Raw genomic sequence first — 17,533 nt, 5'->3', positions numbered from 1 at the left:
TGAGAAGATCTCTGACCAAAGGCGCGGGACGCAACGATACCTAAAGTGGAGCACTCACAGGGACATCATGCAAAGAAGAATCTGCAGATTTGGGGATGATGTGTAACATATCCCCTCCTTTATATAATAAGGACAATCCTTTTATGCCCTCTCTGCAACATTTTTTCCTATCCAAGAAAACTGTTTTGAAACATGCTTTTAAAAATGATTTCTAATAGAAATAATGTTCTTGTCAGAAAGGACAGTAAATAGCTTTGTAAAAACCAAGTTTAAAAAAATCCAAGGCAATTTTAACAAAAGGCAAGTTCACACTACAAATACAACCCCGTCAGGGGACATGGTTACAGACCACAGTTAAGGTCTCATCTCCACTGTAAAATGTAACCATGTTGTAATCTGGTCTCTTCACTGAATAGTGTGATCAAGTCATGCCCAAGTCAACATTGGCCAGTACATTGGTGTTAATAGAGATACAGGAGAAAGTTTAGTGTTGACCAGGTTTTAGAAATTTTACGCTGGAAATTACCAAAGGCCCATGAAGTCCCATCCCCCATCTTTTAGCAGGAACTCAGTGGCAGTAGAGATGAATTCTTCATTCTTGTGCTTTGATGGGAAGTCTAGGAAAAGTATTGGTTTCCACTTTTCTCTTTTACTGTCCGTTGCATAGTTTCTTTTTATCAACCTTCTTTAACTGGACCTCAACCCTCTAAAGTGACAAGCACCGTCATCTCATGCTAAGGCTCATCCCAGCCCCAGGCTCAGGCCCTTGGCTTTCAAGAAGTAAGATGGAGTAGCAATCAGATTAGAATGACATCAGACAATGTGTACCTCAGGAAACTATCAAAGACTGAAGCGTATCCTTGCAATACAAGAGGACATTTGAAGTTCAGCAGATGGCTACATGTAAGAGTTAGGAAAATAAAAAGATACGACACAGGAGTTCTAGAATTTTACAGACTGACTCTAGAGAGAGCAAAATATAAAATACAAGTAAATTTGATTTGTGTGTGTTTGATCTTTCTTTTGTGCAAACTGTCACAAATATGACAAAAATAGTGCATAACCACTAGATATTAGTCCTAATGCATCCCAGATTTACTATGAACCCTGCCTATATGGTTGACTTGTGCTGCAGACTAAGGGTATGTCTATACTGACGGTGGAAAAGTTGCCGCTGTCAGATCGACCTATCTGGATCGACTGAGTGGTCAGTGAAGCCCTGCTCAATCGATCCAGAAATCGACGCTGGTAAACCACCCCCTCAAGTGGCATAGCGCTGTGTCAACGGGAACGCGGTTCCCATCGGTGCAATGCAGTGAGACACTGCGCAGAAGGGAAGCACAGCAGTCGACAGAAGTATGTAGCTTGCGTAACTCCCGTTGACTGCCACCGAATTGCCAGGTCAGTGTAGACCAGGGCTAAGAAGGATCTTGATCCCGTTATTGAAACTTATTGAAACTGAAGTCATGCTGTACTGAAGAAAAAAGCTGAAATATAAAAGGCATAATTCAGATCCACAAGCTGGTGGTGTCCAAAAAAAAAAAAAAAAAAAAAAAAGCTAAACCAAAACAAAAATCAACTTACTAAATCCTTAAATCTTAAATGTAAACATTGATATGAAAAGTTATGGTCCAGAGGATAAAGTGCAATAATAATCAATTCATTTATATTAAAAAATCCTTCCAATTCTATTAGTCTTTCTTCTTTATATACTCTTTTTTGTATCCTGAGAGGTTTTGTTCATCTTTGAGCTACAACTATTTCTTGCTTCTGTCCCCATCTCTCCAATACTGTTCAGTCTGCATTTCTGTAAGTCGTGAGATAGTACGTTGAAATGCAAAGATTTCCTCCTCTCCTGTAAACATGGAAAGTCCTCCAGCTGAATCCTAGTTTGATATATAAAAAACAACACAACTGTGAGGGATAGACACAGATCTCTTTTGATCAGCATCCCATCCAAACTGTACCTCTGCTTTAGAGAGTTAAATAATACAAGACAGTGGACAGCATAGGTACCAAAAGGGAAATAAAATTTAAAACCCCTCAAACTAATGTTAAAGGAAATCCATGCTTCAGCCACTTGATTCTCTGTAGAAATATAACAAAGCAATATATTTAGGCTAAAAGGAAAATGATGTTGGAGCCTACACTTCCACTTTTTTGTTGACTCAGTATAGAGTTACATTTTCTTAACTGTTTTAACATAGTTGTTACAATTTAATGGCTGATTACAATCACTGGTAAAATATGGTTTTATTCTTTTCTTAAAATTAAATAATAAATTTTAACAAATGTTAAGTAATCCCAAACTTTAGATGAATTTAAGTAATCAGAAGACAGACAATAGTCTTTGGGGCCAATATTGCTTGCCTTGGGTACACGGCAATGCACATGGCCAAAAGCTTAATTCATTTTAGTCATCCAAAAAGTGCAACAATCCCCCAAAAATGTTCTGTCTGGAGTGATCTAGTTAAAAGTTATTTAAAAAGCCATTAGCAATTGTAATAAAGCAACTAGGTAGATTCCCTTGTAACAAAAACACAAACTTATGAGGAGGCACTAAGAGCAGTATCCAGATTTGTAAGGTAGCCCTGCACCTCTACAAAAAGGTACAACTGGCAATTTATTTGTTATTTAAATTTGTTAAACATAGTGAGCTAAATTGATGCCTGGTACAACGCCACTCAACTCACTGAAGTTCCATCAGGGTGAAGCTTGAGTCAATATTTTCATACATTGTTGAGTAAATACATAGAATATTAAGATACAGAATAATCCCCAGATTTATGCAAAATGGATCTATATCTACTTATCTTTTCCTTGTCCATATAGATACAGTATATTATGTAATTATAAAAGTGACATCTGTGCTGGATGGATTCTACCACACAGTAGCAAAACAACAGTTAAATGTTTACTTCATTCTTTCTCCTACAATGGTGCCATGATATGAGACCAAAGACAATTATGCTCTTTTGTAACAAAAGGAGATGATGTTGACATCACTCACCTGATTCAATCCCAAATCATCCATCAGCATTCTGCTTTCCTCCAGTCCACCGTCATGATGTTCTAGCAGAAACAAGCTTTGGAGAGGTGTCAATGCAGAACAAATAATACGTACCTGAAATACGGAAAAATGTGTATTGGCACTAATGCTTTGTGTTTTACACACATCTTTTATGGAAAAAGCTTCAAAGCACTTAATTTTGTTTTTCTAAGTATCTTTCTTCAGTTTCACCCACCAACTAGTAATGCAGCTATGTAGATTTATTTAGTCATTTGTGAGAGGCCAGTAAATAAATGATGACATTAACTTTAATTAATCAGGTCTTCTTCTTAATAACAACTTGCAGACATTTTACTCTTATGTAAGGGTGGCAGGTGCTCTCTCCCCTCAATGATTCATCTAGTAAGAATGGATCCACCTAACCGTGTCATCACACCATCAGAATATTTGCTATGTGACATAATCTTTACATCTCGAATTTACCTTTTTAAATAAGCAATATGAAAAACATTAGGAAATTATGGATTCTCGCTAGGTAGGGTTGCATTGAGAGAATAAATTAACTGCACAGACATTCCCATCAATTGAATGTTTAAGGAATATGGTTTTCCACTTCATTTTGGATCCATAAAGTTCAAGTGAGTTAAAAACTTAGGCTACATCTTCACTGACGGCAGCAAATTCGCCGCCATCAGATCCATTTCTCTGGATCGACTGAGCAGTCAGTGAAGACCCGCTCAGTCGATCTAGAAATCGACATATTCAGACCACCTTCTCGTCGGCGGTTCCCATCGGCGCAGTGCAGTGAAGACGGCGCGCAGAAGAGAAGCAGAGAAATCGACGGGAGTTACGCAAGATTTTTGCGTAGCTTGCGTAACTCCGGTTGACTGCCGCCGAATCTCAGAGGTAAGTGTAGACAAGCCCTTAGCTTGAGTTTTATCCTTACTACTTTTCAATACTACTTCTAAGGCTGGAATAACTGTTTTCATATCTGATTTGAAGAGATACTGTATACAGTGAAGTACAGATGTTACTATGAGGTTTACAATATAAACACACCGTAATATTACTGTGGACGGTGAACAGTATATTGATAGATCCCAGACAAAAGATTTCTGTTGCAGATTGGTCTCCATAAATATTTAGTTTCATAATAATGGAAAAAATACAGATCAATATGTATGACGTTTTAAATCTATGACCTTTTTAGATAATTTTTCCAGAGGATTATTTGTAGGGTAAATGGGGAGGATGTTGTTTAATGCTCATATATTCTTTAGAGGAGATCATACTTCATGAGCACCTGATGTGTTTCTTAGAGATGATATAAAGAAGTAACAGATTGTGAAATAAGTACTTCTGATTATGTTACTCTATGCCTATTGCATCCATATTTTCTAAGACACTCTATTTGGTCACAGTTCAGTAAGGTATTTAAGCAGGCCCCTAATTTTAAGCACAGGAATAGTCCAACTGACTTGAATAAAATTACCCATGTGCTTAAAGTTAGGCAGGTTCTTAAGGTTCTTGCAGAATCAGGGCCTTTATGATCATCTTGAAAAAGATTTAAATCTCAATCAATATTTCCTGATTACATAAATATTTAAGTGTGTGCATATATAATCACACACAGGATGGAATTTAATATCTTACATTACTCTTTTAAAATGATCATCTTAAATATGAAATGCCTTTTTTGTTGTTTTAATAGTGTTGATTTTGCTTCCTCATGATTAAAACCTTTGTAAATCCAAGTTAAGTACTGCACTTATCCTTACTATTCCATTAGTGGTTCTGCTACCTGATCTAAAATTGACAATGAATATTTCTTCTAAAATTAATATTACATTTTAATAAATATATTAACACTTTAACACTCTCTTCATTATGTTATTCCTGACTGGCTGTGCTAACTTGGAAATGGTCCCTTCCAAATTCAAATAGTCTAGCATGAGCATAGGTCCAGACTACTCTTTAGGCACATTCTTTAGTTACTAGAATGATACCACCCACCATTTAATTGTTTATTTCCTGATTCAGGAAAACATCCCTACTCAGGAAAGACAAATAAGGACATACTTAAATACAAGCACATGCTTAAGTCCCACAATTTTCAAATTGTTGTTAATAATTTTTCACTTCTTTTTAAAAAACTTCATAGATTATAAATGTATAGAAATAGACAGATTTTACACTCTTAAGTGAAGGTTCCTTTAAGGAAAAATATACATATTTCAGATATGGAAAAAGCCAAAGTAAACTATGGTTTTGAAAAATGAAAATAAAAGAATGTTAATTCCCTGTAATTCTGCTTCTTTGAAGACATCTCACAGGATTCTCAATCCTGAAATTAAGGCAACAGTTTCGCGGCGTTGTGCTAAGGGGCACAAACCCAAGAATGAGAGTCTAAGATAGGGAGGTGTTCAAAGAAGAATATTTAACATTCTTAAATATTCATAGACCATTTTCTGACCATGGCCATTCCTCTCTATCTAAATGTGAAAAATGTAAGTAACCTCTCTTCTTTCTCAGTACCCAAGCCACTCTTAGTCTATGTCTACACTGCCGGTGAAATTGCATAGCAGTCGACAGGAGATACGCAAGCTAAGTAGAGTAGATTGCGTATCTACCATCTACTTTCTAACTCGACGCAGCGTTACTCTTTTTGGTGGGGGTGGATTAGAGGCATTGACTTCCGGATTGATTGAGCCAGTCTCCACTGCTGCCCAGTCGATCCCGCAGAATCAATCCGGAGGCACCAACAGTGCCACCGTCAGTGTAGACATAGGTTTATTACTAAGGGTAAAGGAAGACATTAAAATATAACAGGACCTTGGTTAGTTCCTGCTTATGATTGGGAGATCCTGGCCAATTACTGAACCTTATGGAAAAAGAAGTCTGATCCTGCACTGAGCTGCATGTGAGCAGACCCCTCCATCAGCACAGAGCCCCAATGACTTCACTGTGGTTATGTATGCATTGTGGGATAAGCCCTATGGCGCTCAGTCCTGAATTGGTGAGCAAACAATTCTGTGCTGAAGGTGATAACAGAGGTGGTAGCAGACTATTTGACTTGATTTTTTAAAATGGATGTTGTGACATTTATTGTGTATTTTAATTATTGTAAAGACACCCAGTGAGGCTTGGGTGGACATAACTGTAGCAAATTTTTTGGAAGTAGTCACCACAGTCACACGTGACCTCTGTTGTTAAGTCTTTGCCAAAAACTGAAGAGAAACTGCCATTTATAGGGTGCAAATTATGAATGTGATTGAACTAAATGTGAGATTTTAGTATAGCTAACAACGTTATCTAAAATAAGATGGTCTTATTTGTTACCTGTCTGAAGACAGGATTAATTTATAAAATGGCCAAATAACATTTTCTAAAAGACCAGTATTATATACCTGCGTAACTAAAACACTTAGTTCTCACCTTATGATCATAAAACGCATCAATAAGAGTAATGAAACGGCGGGCTTGGGTCCTTTTTGCCATGGTAAATAGTGGTATGTTTCGAACAAAGACTGTATCAAAATTCTTAGATATTTCCAAATAGTCACTAGCTCCAAGTGGCTGAAATAAAAAAAATGTGATAATTGGAAAGCCCACTACAGAGAGAATGATACATTAACCCCACACTTCAAAACACTACAGTTACAGCAGTGTGGATGAATACTACCCCCAAATATTTCTTATTTTCCTCCTTTATATCATTTGTCTCAGAGAAGCGTCAGTTTCAGCATCTTCCATTTCTGAATGCCCATTCCTGTAGGCATTCTCAACCTAACAGTGCTTGATTGTTTAGAATTTGGCTCATTTGAAAATTTCTCATCTGCTTCCTGACAAAATATTATGATCTCTATGACAATCTCAAACACAATAATAGTAGTAAGCCAAAATCTGCAGAGGAATAGATTGAACATATTTTCTAGCCACAAAGTCAACCCAAATGATGAATAATTTGGATTGCTATTAGGAATATCCATTACCGATGCTTTTCAGTAGTAAAATCTGCAGTCAAAACAGAAATCCATAGTTTAGATACTAAATCTTAATTAGAATTGTATTTGGTATAACTAAGAGCAATTGTGACATCATAAAAGTCTAACTTTCCAAATTCTGAAAGTAGTCGGAAGCAGGCAAAAACCTTGAGTTATAGCAGAATTTCTGGCAAAATTGCATTTGAAAGAGATGTCAAGATATTACATATAGTTCAAAACTTGATTTATCATTAATACTGAATTAAAAGTTTTGATGAAAAGTTTAAATGTTCATTTAGAGATCTGAAATCATTAATAGTAGATACGCACAGAGATAAATATCACATGCAAGAACACACAAGCAAATTTGTTTAAAATGATTTTCTTCATTATTTACACATCAAAACCTAAGCTATTTGCAGTATTGTTGTAGCCACATTGGTTCCAAGATATAAGAAAGACAAGGTGGGTGAGGTAATATTTTTCATTGAACCAATTGTTGGTGGAAGAGACGAGCTTTCAACCTTCTCTAGGGAAAAGCTTTCAGAAGCTTAAAAGATTGGCCCTTCCACCAACAGAAGATGGTCCAATAAATGATAATTACCTCATCCATCTTGTCTCTCTCAAGACCTAAAGTTCACCGTTATTAACTCTTTCAGGAAAAATATATGATACTTCCAATACAATTAACCCCTATATTACTGCAGGGGAGCTTTTATATTGAGCTATTCATATGTAACTGTGCTTAGAAGAAAAAACCGCACACACTGATTTACAAGTTATGGGTCAAATCCTGTTTGCCTTACTCACAGAGAGGTAGTTCAGTGCCTTGAATGGAACATGCAGGATTTTGCTCTATAAACACAGAAATCCCTTAATCCGTTAATGAAACGCATCTACTGCTACAATTACATATGGTGACAGTGCAGACAACACCATTAAACAACATCTTAGAACAGGATGTAAAAAATACGTTATACAACTGAGACTACTAGGGGAAGTTTTTCATACACCAAATGCAGTTACCCAACTGGAATTTAACCTGGACCTCAGGGCTCACACCCCTCCTCTTGCAGGAAATTGTAGGAAATCTTTAAAATCAAGGTCCTGGTCACCTATAGTAATTAAGTCTTTCTCCCTGCATCCAAAGCATTAGTCAAATGGAAGAGAGCCACAAGAATTAAGATCTTTGTTGAGAAGAGGTGGTTTATATAAGATACACGAACAGGGAGAGTGAAGTTCTGAAAGACATTCCAGAAAAATCTCCTGAAGAAATAGTGAAATTGATGCAACCAGTTTCAAGCTCCATAAGAGCAGAGGAGAGCAAGGATGCTCCTAAAACTTGTCTAATACTTCAAAGGTTCTCATGAATCCCCTTATCCTTCCATTCATAATCATGCAACATTCCTATGGCAACTACAGCAATTCCCTACATAATGGAAAAGTAACATTAAAGCATTTGTGTATTTTAGCTGCCTTTTTTAGCTGTCTTTTGTGCATTATATATTATGTACTCTCTCAAAAATTAAGCATGCAGTTTATTTTTCATTTAATTTCATCTCCCTCTTCCAGGAGTGTGTATCTTCCAGCTGGAATGTGAACAAAGAGCAGCTGCCATCCAGATCAGATAAAGCAGGAAAAGTTTAAGGAAGTTGTGGAAGAATTTGTGGATGGAAATTCTGCAGAAGATACCAAGCTGAAACAATCCAATTCAGCACCAGATCAATCTGACCGAAATACCAGCAAACTGGAGAATAATCATTTTGTATACCAGAGGCGATGACGGAGTTGGCCATAAGCAAATGATTCAGCTAATGATGACTCCTATTCCATGTCTAGTACTAAAGAGCTCCTGGAGCACTCAAAGAAAAGTAAATACTTCTGCTCCATGTGTATAATGCATGTAAGGGACACTGGGAAGTGCCGTGGTTGTATTTCAGAAGAAAAACAGCCACATATTTATAATTCTTGGCTTCTGAAGAAACACATCAGTGAATTACCACTTAGGTCCATTCTAACACATGACCAGCTCAAGCATTCTTCTACTGTAGCTCAAAGTTCTAAGGCATTAGTAACCCATATATGGTGGTTTTGCACTCTTATTTCTCAAGTAGTGATTTAGGCTGCCCTCAATCAGTCCAAGGACAGTCCTTCCAAGGATAGAGGCAACATCTTCCAAACTAAAAGCGAATTAATAAAAGAAAAGAAAAAAGGACAAAATATTACAAAACTTTCCAAACTAAACACCCATTCACCAAGGTAGATTGATTTAAATCAGCAATCATAGAGCCTTAATTTAACTAATCTATTTTAATCTTGTTTTGCATTTGAATTTTTTATTTTCTTAAAGAAAGGTTGATTCTCACTGTTTGGTATAAATTGGTACTTTTTGTTAAACTATATCCATACACATTTATTTAAGCAATTATATAACTTAACATAAAATTATTCAGATTCTTATTTTCTGTTATGTTAGAAAATAGTGAATGAATTTTTTTAATAGATGATAATTTTTTACTTGTGATTTGTGTCAACTTGCATTTGGATAGAAATTGGAATTCAATTAAAAATGCACAAAGCAGCATTTCAAAAAAAATTTTACTTGTTAAATAAAACTACTTTAAACATGATGATGGAAAAATAAGAAAAAAGGTACATTTATCAAAACATGTTTTGCATTTAAAATTAACTGATTTATTAAATAAAGGAAGTGGTTAGTGAGTTGAACTAATTGTTTCTGGTCATGATGTCTTTCAAGATTTTAAAACTAGTAGATCTCATCCTCACACATCTCATTTTTATTCATATATTAGAAGAGGAAAACAAGCTTTCCTGCTTTTCAACGCCCAGTTGGTTTCTTAACTTTCGATGAACTAATCATTGAACTGAACTAGTTGAATAAACTGAAAGTACTAAAATATTCTCTCTGCACCTGCCACTGCTGTCAAAAGCTAGTTTAGCGCATCAACGAATTTTGCTTCCAGGTGCTCAGCCAGTGATTTCCACCAGGTTTGACTTTCTTTAGCAATTTGGCAGCAAATGTTCAGCTGGTATATTTTTTAATGTAAATTATGTTAATAGACTATACTCAGTTTGTGCTTTAACATAAGTTGTCATAATTTCACAATTTTAAATAGGTTTATTTTTAAAAAGAAAAATGTATTTAAAGATAGATTTTTTTATTGAAACGTTTTAAAAATCATAGATTTTCATCTGTCCTGCCATCATCCACTGATATGTATATCTTCTGACCATAAGAATTACAATTAATTATCTCATGGATGCATGGAGACTCAAATTATACTTTAATAGAAAAGTGAAATAGGTTGTAGAACAGACAAAAGTAAGGATAATGTGTTTCAAATTATAAAAGAACAACAAGGTTTTTTATATACTATGGTTAATTTTTCTGTATATCAAGATCTAATATGCACACACAGTTTACACACTGTAAAAGAAGACCTTCAGATGTTTCAGAAATGCAAAAGGCAGGCAATTTAAATAAAGAGGTATCCTAAACCAGATAAAACTAAGGAGTAGATGAGTTTGGGTACTCCTCAAGCTTGGAAATAGGTTTTATACTATTGATAAGCCAAACCTATATTCTTGTGTGGAAGCCAAATCTAAGCAACAATGCTTCGTAAATGTGTGCAGAGAGCATCATGGGAACTGCTATGCAAATCTCCTGAACAGAGAGACCTGCCAGCCATGTCTGTTCTATCTTGAATGGAATGAGCTTTGACATCACTGTCAAGCTGCATGCCTGCTTAGCTGTAAATGAGATGTAGTCAGTAAGATCACTGGGCAATGGAAAAACTTATTATTACATTAGTGTCAAATGAAAGAAAGACCTGGGTGGGCTTTCTAAAAGCAATAGTTATCTCTACATAAGAACTTTACAACCTTTTTTCTTTCCAAGTTTGTGTAGAAGGGCATGAGCCTAGCAAACAAGAGAGATGGATTTTAATCCTAGTTCGGACAGTGACTTGTTTTGCTGTCTTGGATGAATCACGTAATGACTTTGAGCCTAATGGACAGCCTGGAAGGTGCATGGCATAAGCACCCCTACATTGGAGGATCTCTGGGCTAGTTAAACAAGCTTTATGGCCAGATTACACTTGTAGTGCAGCAAAAAACAGTTGCATTGCACTGGAGGTTCTGGCTTTTATGCTGTTGCAATATTCAGAGACTCCATTCAGGATTGGGGACCCATTGCATTAGTCATTGTACAAACACACAAGAAAACATGGTTCCAGCATATTATCCCAAAATGTTTTTCTCTTTCCCATGAGCATCACTGTGATAGCTCTATGCAACATCTGTTGAAGAAATATAAAACTGGGTCTAGCCAGCATATCACTGGCAATGGAGCTCATGATAAAGACTAGGTCTGGCAAACACAACTTATTTTCTTCTTTCAAAATATGATATGAGCACATGCAAGTACAAACTAGTAAATATTACAGCAACCCAAGACTACTTGGTGCCAAGAAGACAAGTGTTTCCTAACACTGAACAAGGAGACCTGAGTTCTATTCCTGACTCTGCTACTGGCCTGCTAGGTGACCTTGGGCAAATCACTTCACACCTCTGTGCCTCAGGTTCCCACCTGTAAACTTTGTAATGCAATTGGAACCAGATTTTGAAAGGTATTTAGGAGTCTAAAGATGCAGATAAGTGGCATGGGGGATTTCCAAAAGTGCATATTCAAATCCCACCAGGTGCCTATCTGCATCTTTGTACACCTAAACACCTTTCAAAATCTGGCCCTATGAGATCTCTGGATGAAAAGTCTTATCAAAGAGCTAGGTATTATTATTTTTATAAAGCAAAAATACATTCAACTTAAAAAGTCTGGTAAAACCTGAAACCCAGCTGGTATTATACTGAGCTCTTCTGCACTACATTGCCTTTTGCACATTCTGAAAGGCTTCTGATCATTCAACACTGATTAGGTTCTGACTACCATTAATCTAGGTCTGCAAGAGTCCAAGATTGGTGGCAACTGATAGAGAAATGGAAGCTTTCTAATTTATAATTCTGTCAGGGTATATTTTATTTTATTTCATAAGCCTTAATATAATGCACTTTTCAAGCCAAAATCAGTATTCTGAATTCACATAGCCTGTCCCATGAATAACTGAGTTGTTTGTTTGATTTATTGAGTACTGAATGGCACTTTATTTAGTAACATCTTTGAGTACATGACTATCTTTTACGTTTCAGACAGGATTACCTCATACAGATCCTTCATGTGGTGATGATATTCCTCATCCTCCTACCTAAGCAATTAAAAAGTTCAACACTCTTGGGTGTATCTGATTATCTGAATAATTATCTAAACAGGAACAATTAAAATCCACTTTTTTGATTGATTGTATATTCTTTGGTACTATCTGAATCCTTTTTTGTTTTGTAAAATTCTGATCAAGACTCAAAAGAACTTTAAAACGATCATGAGTCTGCAGAAAACATTTGCCATTTTAAATTAGCAGTCAGCCATCTCATATGTTGAGCAGACCCTCTGTAATAAACTTTCATAGATAAGGATCTTATTTGCTGTCTCATTGCTCCTGTGTAAAACATGCAGGTGAGGTACAACCACTGTAGATTTCTGTAATTAACTCTTAATGCCAGGCCTCAAGATTTTATCGACACCACACTAATGCAAAATTCATTAGCATTAACATGGGCTATCTCCTGACCAAGAGGCTAGTCCACTTCAGTTTGCCTGACTGAGCTGTCAACTTCATACCTTTTTATTTCTCTGTCTAGTTAATGCATGTTCTGCTCGCATCATGTCTGTTCAAGTAGGAGGTTTATTATTTAGTGTTCTCGGTAGACTCTGCAGTTCTCAGAGTTACTCTTCTTCTATTTTCATATATATTCCTGGTAGTGATACATGAATAGCTAGCTCTCCATTTATAAAACATCCCGTTCAGCAATGACAACAGAGTAAGTTGTTTTTTTGCAGACAAAAGATGTTTTACATAAGTTAGAATGAAATGTCCTTTTCTAAATGAGGAGAAAATACTATACTGATTAATGCTGAAACAGATTACAGTCCAGCCTTAATGAAATATATAAGACTAGTGATTGATAATTAATGCTGAAAATCATGTACACACACAAAAATTTAGAATAGATGCACTCACTAAAAGTAAAAACTCTTCAAAACCCAGATGTTTGTGAATTTACATTTTAAATAACAACAAAAATATATAAAGCCCTTTCTCCAGATTTTAGGGAAATCATTCTTCTGTCTCCAGTTTGGCTGATGATGCACAGAATCAAGACAATGCCCTTAGGATTATGATTCAAGACAGAACTAACAGAACTTGGGGCATGACCTGTGATTCAGTTATATGTCTGAGGTTGAAGATGAGAACATAGATAGCTAAACACTCCAATACAATGGTGAGGAGTCTGGTATAAAAATTAAGACTAGAAGGATGGTTGATAGTGTAAGTGTACTGGAAAGCTTTGTGAATTTAAAAGTAAAAGACAGTGATTACATTTTAACCTATGGTTATATTCTGAAGATTTACTCTAAAAAGAAATCTTTGTACTGACCTACAGACATGTGCTATAAGAACTAACTGTTCTTTAAAAGGTTCACTGTGGGGTTCCTTATACCTTCCACTGAAGTCTCTGATATTGGCTACTTCCAGAGGAAAGATACTGAACTAGACAGACCAATTATTTGATTTTGTATGGTGGTTCCTATGTTAATTACACACAAAAACATATGTTCAAATAACATTATTAAGGTTGCAAAGTTGAGCACACAAAAGTTAGGAAATGCCAGAATTGAGATTCAGCCCCGTTGTGCATATGATATTATGATAAGATCTTTTATTATATGACCACATACTGTTTTTTCAACAGGATCCTAGCCTTATTCAGGGCATGGTTTGAAAGTTGGACCACTGGAATTCAAGCAAGAAGTGTGGGTTGCTGAGATAGTGGATGAGCTAATAATTTGTCTGGATTTTATTATGGCTAATAACAATGTAATCAGTGCCAGGAAAGTTGTCTTATAAATTCAGTCTGTAGAAATTCTCTCTGAAGATATGGCCCAGGTTATAGAAGTAGTTTGTAGGCAATTGGTTTGCAATGAAAGAGTTATAGTGCTCCCAGGGCCAGAAACCATTATAACAGCTACATGCTGTGGTAGGTTCCCAGCAAGGGAAAGATGGGGAGTAGCTGAAACCTGTTTTGAGACTGCGGGGTGCAGAGAAAAATCTCTACGGGGAACCTTAGCTGCTAAAGCTCATGTGGATTTGAAACAAGAACTGATCCTTGTTTGTTTACTGAATGTTTGACAAGCAACAAACAGCGAAAAAGGGAACCACAGTAACTAGTAGATCTGGTAAATGCTGGTACAAAGGAAAAGTACAAGGGGAAAGAGGGTGAAGGTGAGCTCTGAGAGTTTCTATTGGACCTGTTCCAGCGCAGTGCTGTACATTTAAATGAGGAACAACAGGGTGGTCTAAAAGACTTTCTGGTTAGGAATCAGCTGTTCTCAAAATCCAGCAAAAAAATAGGTTGCACTGCACCGGTCCAGCACATGGTTGACATTGCGGGGAAACCAACCCATTAAAGTATCCCTCACTAACTGTAACAAAAAGGAACAAGGCATTACAGGTAATTGAGAAAATGTAAGAGGAAGGCATAAATCAATCCTTGGGCCTCAGCCATTGTGTTGGTTAAGAAAAAGCATGGCGGCACCAGATTTTGTGTCAACTACAGAACATTAAATGAAGTCACTTTAAAGAATTTTTATTCATTATCACACAAAGATGATATCCTGGCGAGTTGAATTTGGTTTTCCATAATGGATCTTAAAAGTGAGTATTGGCAAGTGGAATTGAATCCAACAGCCAAGGAAAAACTGCTTTTCCCAGCAGGTCACAGCTTGGGGGAGTTTATAGTGATGGCTTTTGGCTTGTGCAATGCATCAAGTACAACTGAGAGGCTAATGGACAGGGTATTACATGGCATCCTTCTCACCCTGTCTGCTATACTTCGATGATATCCAGGTGCATGATAAAACATTCAAGCAAGAACGTAACCATTTACAAATGGCCTGTGATACGCTGAAGGTGGCCAGTTTGAAACGGACCAAAGAAATGTGAGTTTTTTCAATTTACACGGAGTAGGGAATTTCCATTGCCAAAAAAAAAAAAAAGGCTATACAGAGTTCGCCAAGACCCCAGACACTCAGACATGTGCAGTGTTTTTAGGGCTCTGCTCTTAAGGTTTATTTGTGGGTTTGACAATATTGTAAAACCACTGCATAGGGTAAATGAGAAAAGAAAACCATTTTAGTTGTCAACAGAGTGTGATTTAGCATTTTCAGAGTTAAAGAAAAGGCTCCTGTGACTGTTCCTGTCTTGACCTATTAGTGGTTCAAAACCCCTTTCACACTGGACACCAGACCCACTGACAGAAATTCTGGGCCCCAGGGAAGAACAGTCATTGGCGCCCCTAGAAAGGGATGGCTCAGGTCTGAATGGGCTTCCACTGGAAGTTTTTACTCATTTATTATGTGCCATGCAGGTTCCTGGGTGACTGAGGAGGTGATATATGCTACGCAGCTTCCTGGTTCCCTTGGACTACCCAGGGAGATTACTGGTGAACCCGGGAAGCTGAATAGCAGATACCACCTTCTCAGCTACCCGGGTACCTGCATGGTGCATAATAAATATCCTCAGCTCAGGGGAAGGGTGAAGAGCGTGAGTGGCAGGGGCCTTGGAGGAAAGGGGTGTGTGGAGGAGAGAAGGATATATATCTATCCTCCCATCCGCCTGGGCCCCTTTAAATTGCCAGACTCCTGGGTAATTGCCCCCCACCCAGCCCCCACCGTTGGCAGGCCTGCTGGACACATATGCTAGTGCTTACAGTGTGGGGGCAGTATTGACATAAGAACACAAGGGTTTAAAACAGCAAAAGTCTTAATTCTCCTGAGAGAAAAACCCCAGAGATTAACAAAAGCATTTAATTTAGAAAAATCAATGGGACTTGTGCTCCTAAGTCACTTACATGCTTTTGAAAAATTCCATTAGTGACCTTCTTAACTTACTACTCATTCCCTATCCTTCCTCTTTTTCTGTCTATTTTAACTCTTGCTTGCTGCATCTGCTTTTATATAAAAGTAGAATCTATTCAAGTTAGGGACTAGGTCTTCCTATAAATATGCATGACACCTAGCACAGAGGATCCCAATCCTTTGAGCACTTCTGCACTGCAAATAATAATATAATGTAAATTATAGTTTGCAGATTACAAAAAGAGGCAAAACAACTTTCAAACTAAAAACATGGTGGGAACACTTTAAAAGAGATGAATAGCTGTTTTTATTTTTTACTTTGCTATAGAATAGTATGTGATCTAGTGGTTACAGGCCAGGACTGGTAGGAATCCTTGCTTCTCCGTAACTCAGTGTGAGTTACGTTGGTCAAGTCACTTAATCTTTGTTCTTCAATTTACCCATCAACAAAACGGGTATTATTAAAATACTTTGCTCTGATGTTGACAGGATAAGCTAATTAGCATTTGAGATTCTTGGATGGAAGGAGCTATTTAACTTCTTAGGATAATAATGAAAATGCAGTACCTATATATATATCGCACATCAGAGCATACTTATCAAGGCAAAAATAGGGTAAGATGTGCCTTGGGTACATTACATAAGTCAATAGTACCAGCAGAGGGCAGTATTTGCTGTGCATAGGTGAGTGTCTTTAAAAAGTACATCTGGCAATACTGCAAAGAATACATTTTAGTACTTAAGAATAAGGAGAACTTTACTATATCTAGAATGTATACCTCTATCTCTTTCATTTATACTAGACTTAGAGTGAAAAGTCACTGTTGTCACAGTTACCAGTTTTAAAACAAGGTCAAATGTTAATAAAATAGAATGGGGAAAAAAAGCAGAGGAATAGAGTGACTTTCCATACCGTCATGAAAAGCTTACTTTTTAAATATTTGCAAATATAGAGAAATGTGACTACATTCTCATAAGATACTTTATTTGCACTTTCATGATTTCCAGTTGACAAATTTGTGAATTTTACATCCAATTAGTATCTGCTTTTTTTTTTTTTTTTTTTTTTTAAAAAGAGGGATACATGTTTATTTGATCTCTCTATATATTTATATTATCATAGATGTCCTTGAATGACCGAATGTGTAAGAAAGCAAATATATTGTTTATTAAACATTTTGTTAATTTCGAGATATCTGGTCTAATCCATATGAAAATCCTCTAAAATCTGGTAATTAGTGATAATTATATGCTCTATTTGATTGACAGGATCCTGTTCCTTAGGCTCCATTATAATTGCAACCTTTCTCTTTACATACTAGCCATGTGGTTGATAGCACTTCACAAACATTTTGTGTATAATATAGCACTTTGTGGTATATAGCACCTCACATAACTAAATTTTGTAACACTCTTGTCATGTAGCTAAGTTTATTCTTCACATACAGGTGGAGTGACAGAGAGAGAAAGCTTAAGTGACCTGTCCAA

At 36.6% G+C, this 17,533-nt stretch overlaps 1 protein-coding gene across 2 annotated transcripts in view; it reads right to left on the bottom strand.

Annotated features, from left to right (window-relative positions):
• Positions 1–249: 249 nt before the first annotated feature.
• AFG1L (AFG1 like ATPase) overlaps positions 250–17,533 on the bottom strand; it is a 123,303-nt gene continuing 106,019 nt past the window's right edge. For both annotated transcript variants that reach the window (XM_067546563.1, XM_067546564.1), the window contains 3 exons: positions 6,446–6,586; positions 3,011–3,124; positions 250–1,886 (listed from right to left, as the gene is read on the bottom strand). In XM_067546563.1, coding sequence (XP_067402664.1) covers positions 1,758–1,886; positions 3,011–3,124; positions 6,446–6,586 — 384 coding nt within the window. In that variant the 3' untranslated portion in view covers positions 250–1,757. The remainder of the gene's footprint in view (positions 1,887–3,010; positions 3,125–6,445; positions 6,587–17,533) is intronic.

This window comes from Emydura macquarii, unplaced genomic scaffold, assembly GCF_026122565.2.
Source record: "Emydura macquarii macquarii isolate MOO-44397 ecotype Brisbane River unplaced genomic scaffold, CSIRO-AGI_Emac_v2 contig_1146, whole genome shotgun sequence".
NCBI lineage: Eukaryota > Metazoa > Chordata > Testudines > Chelidae > Emydura > Emydura macquarii.
This window is presented reverse-complemented; position numbering and strand designations above follow the sequence as displayed.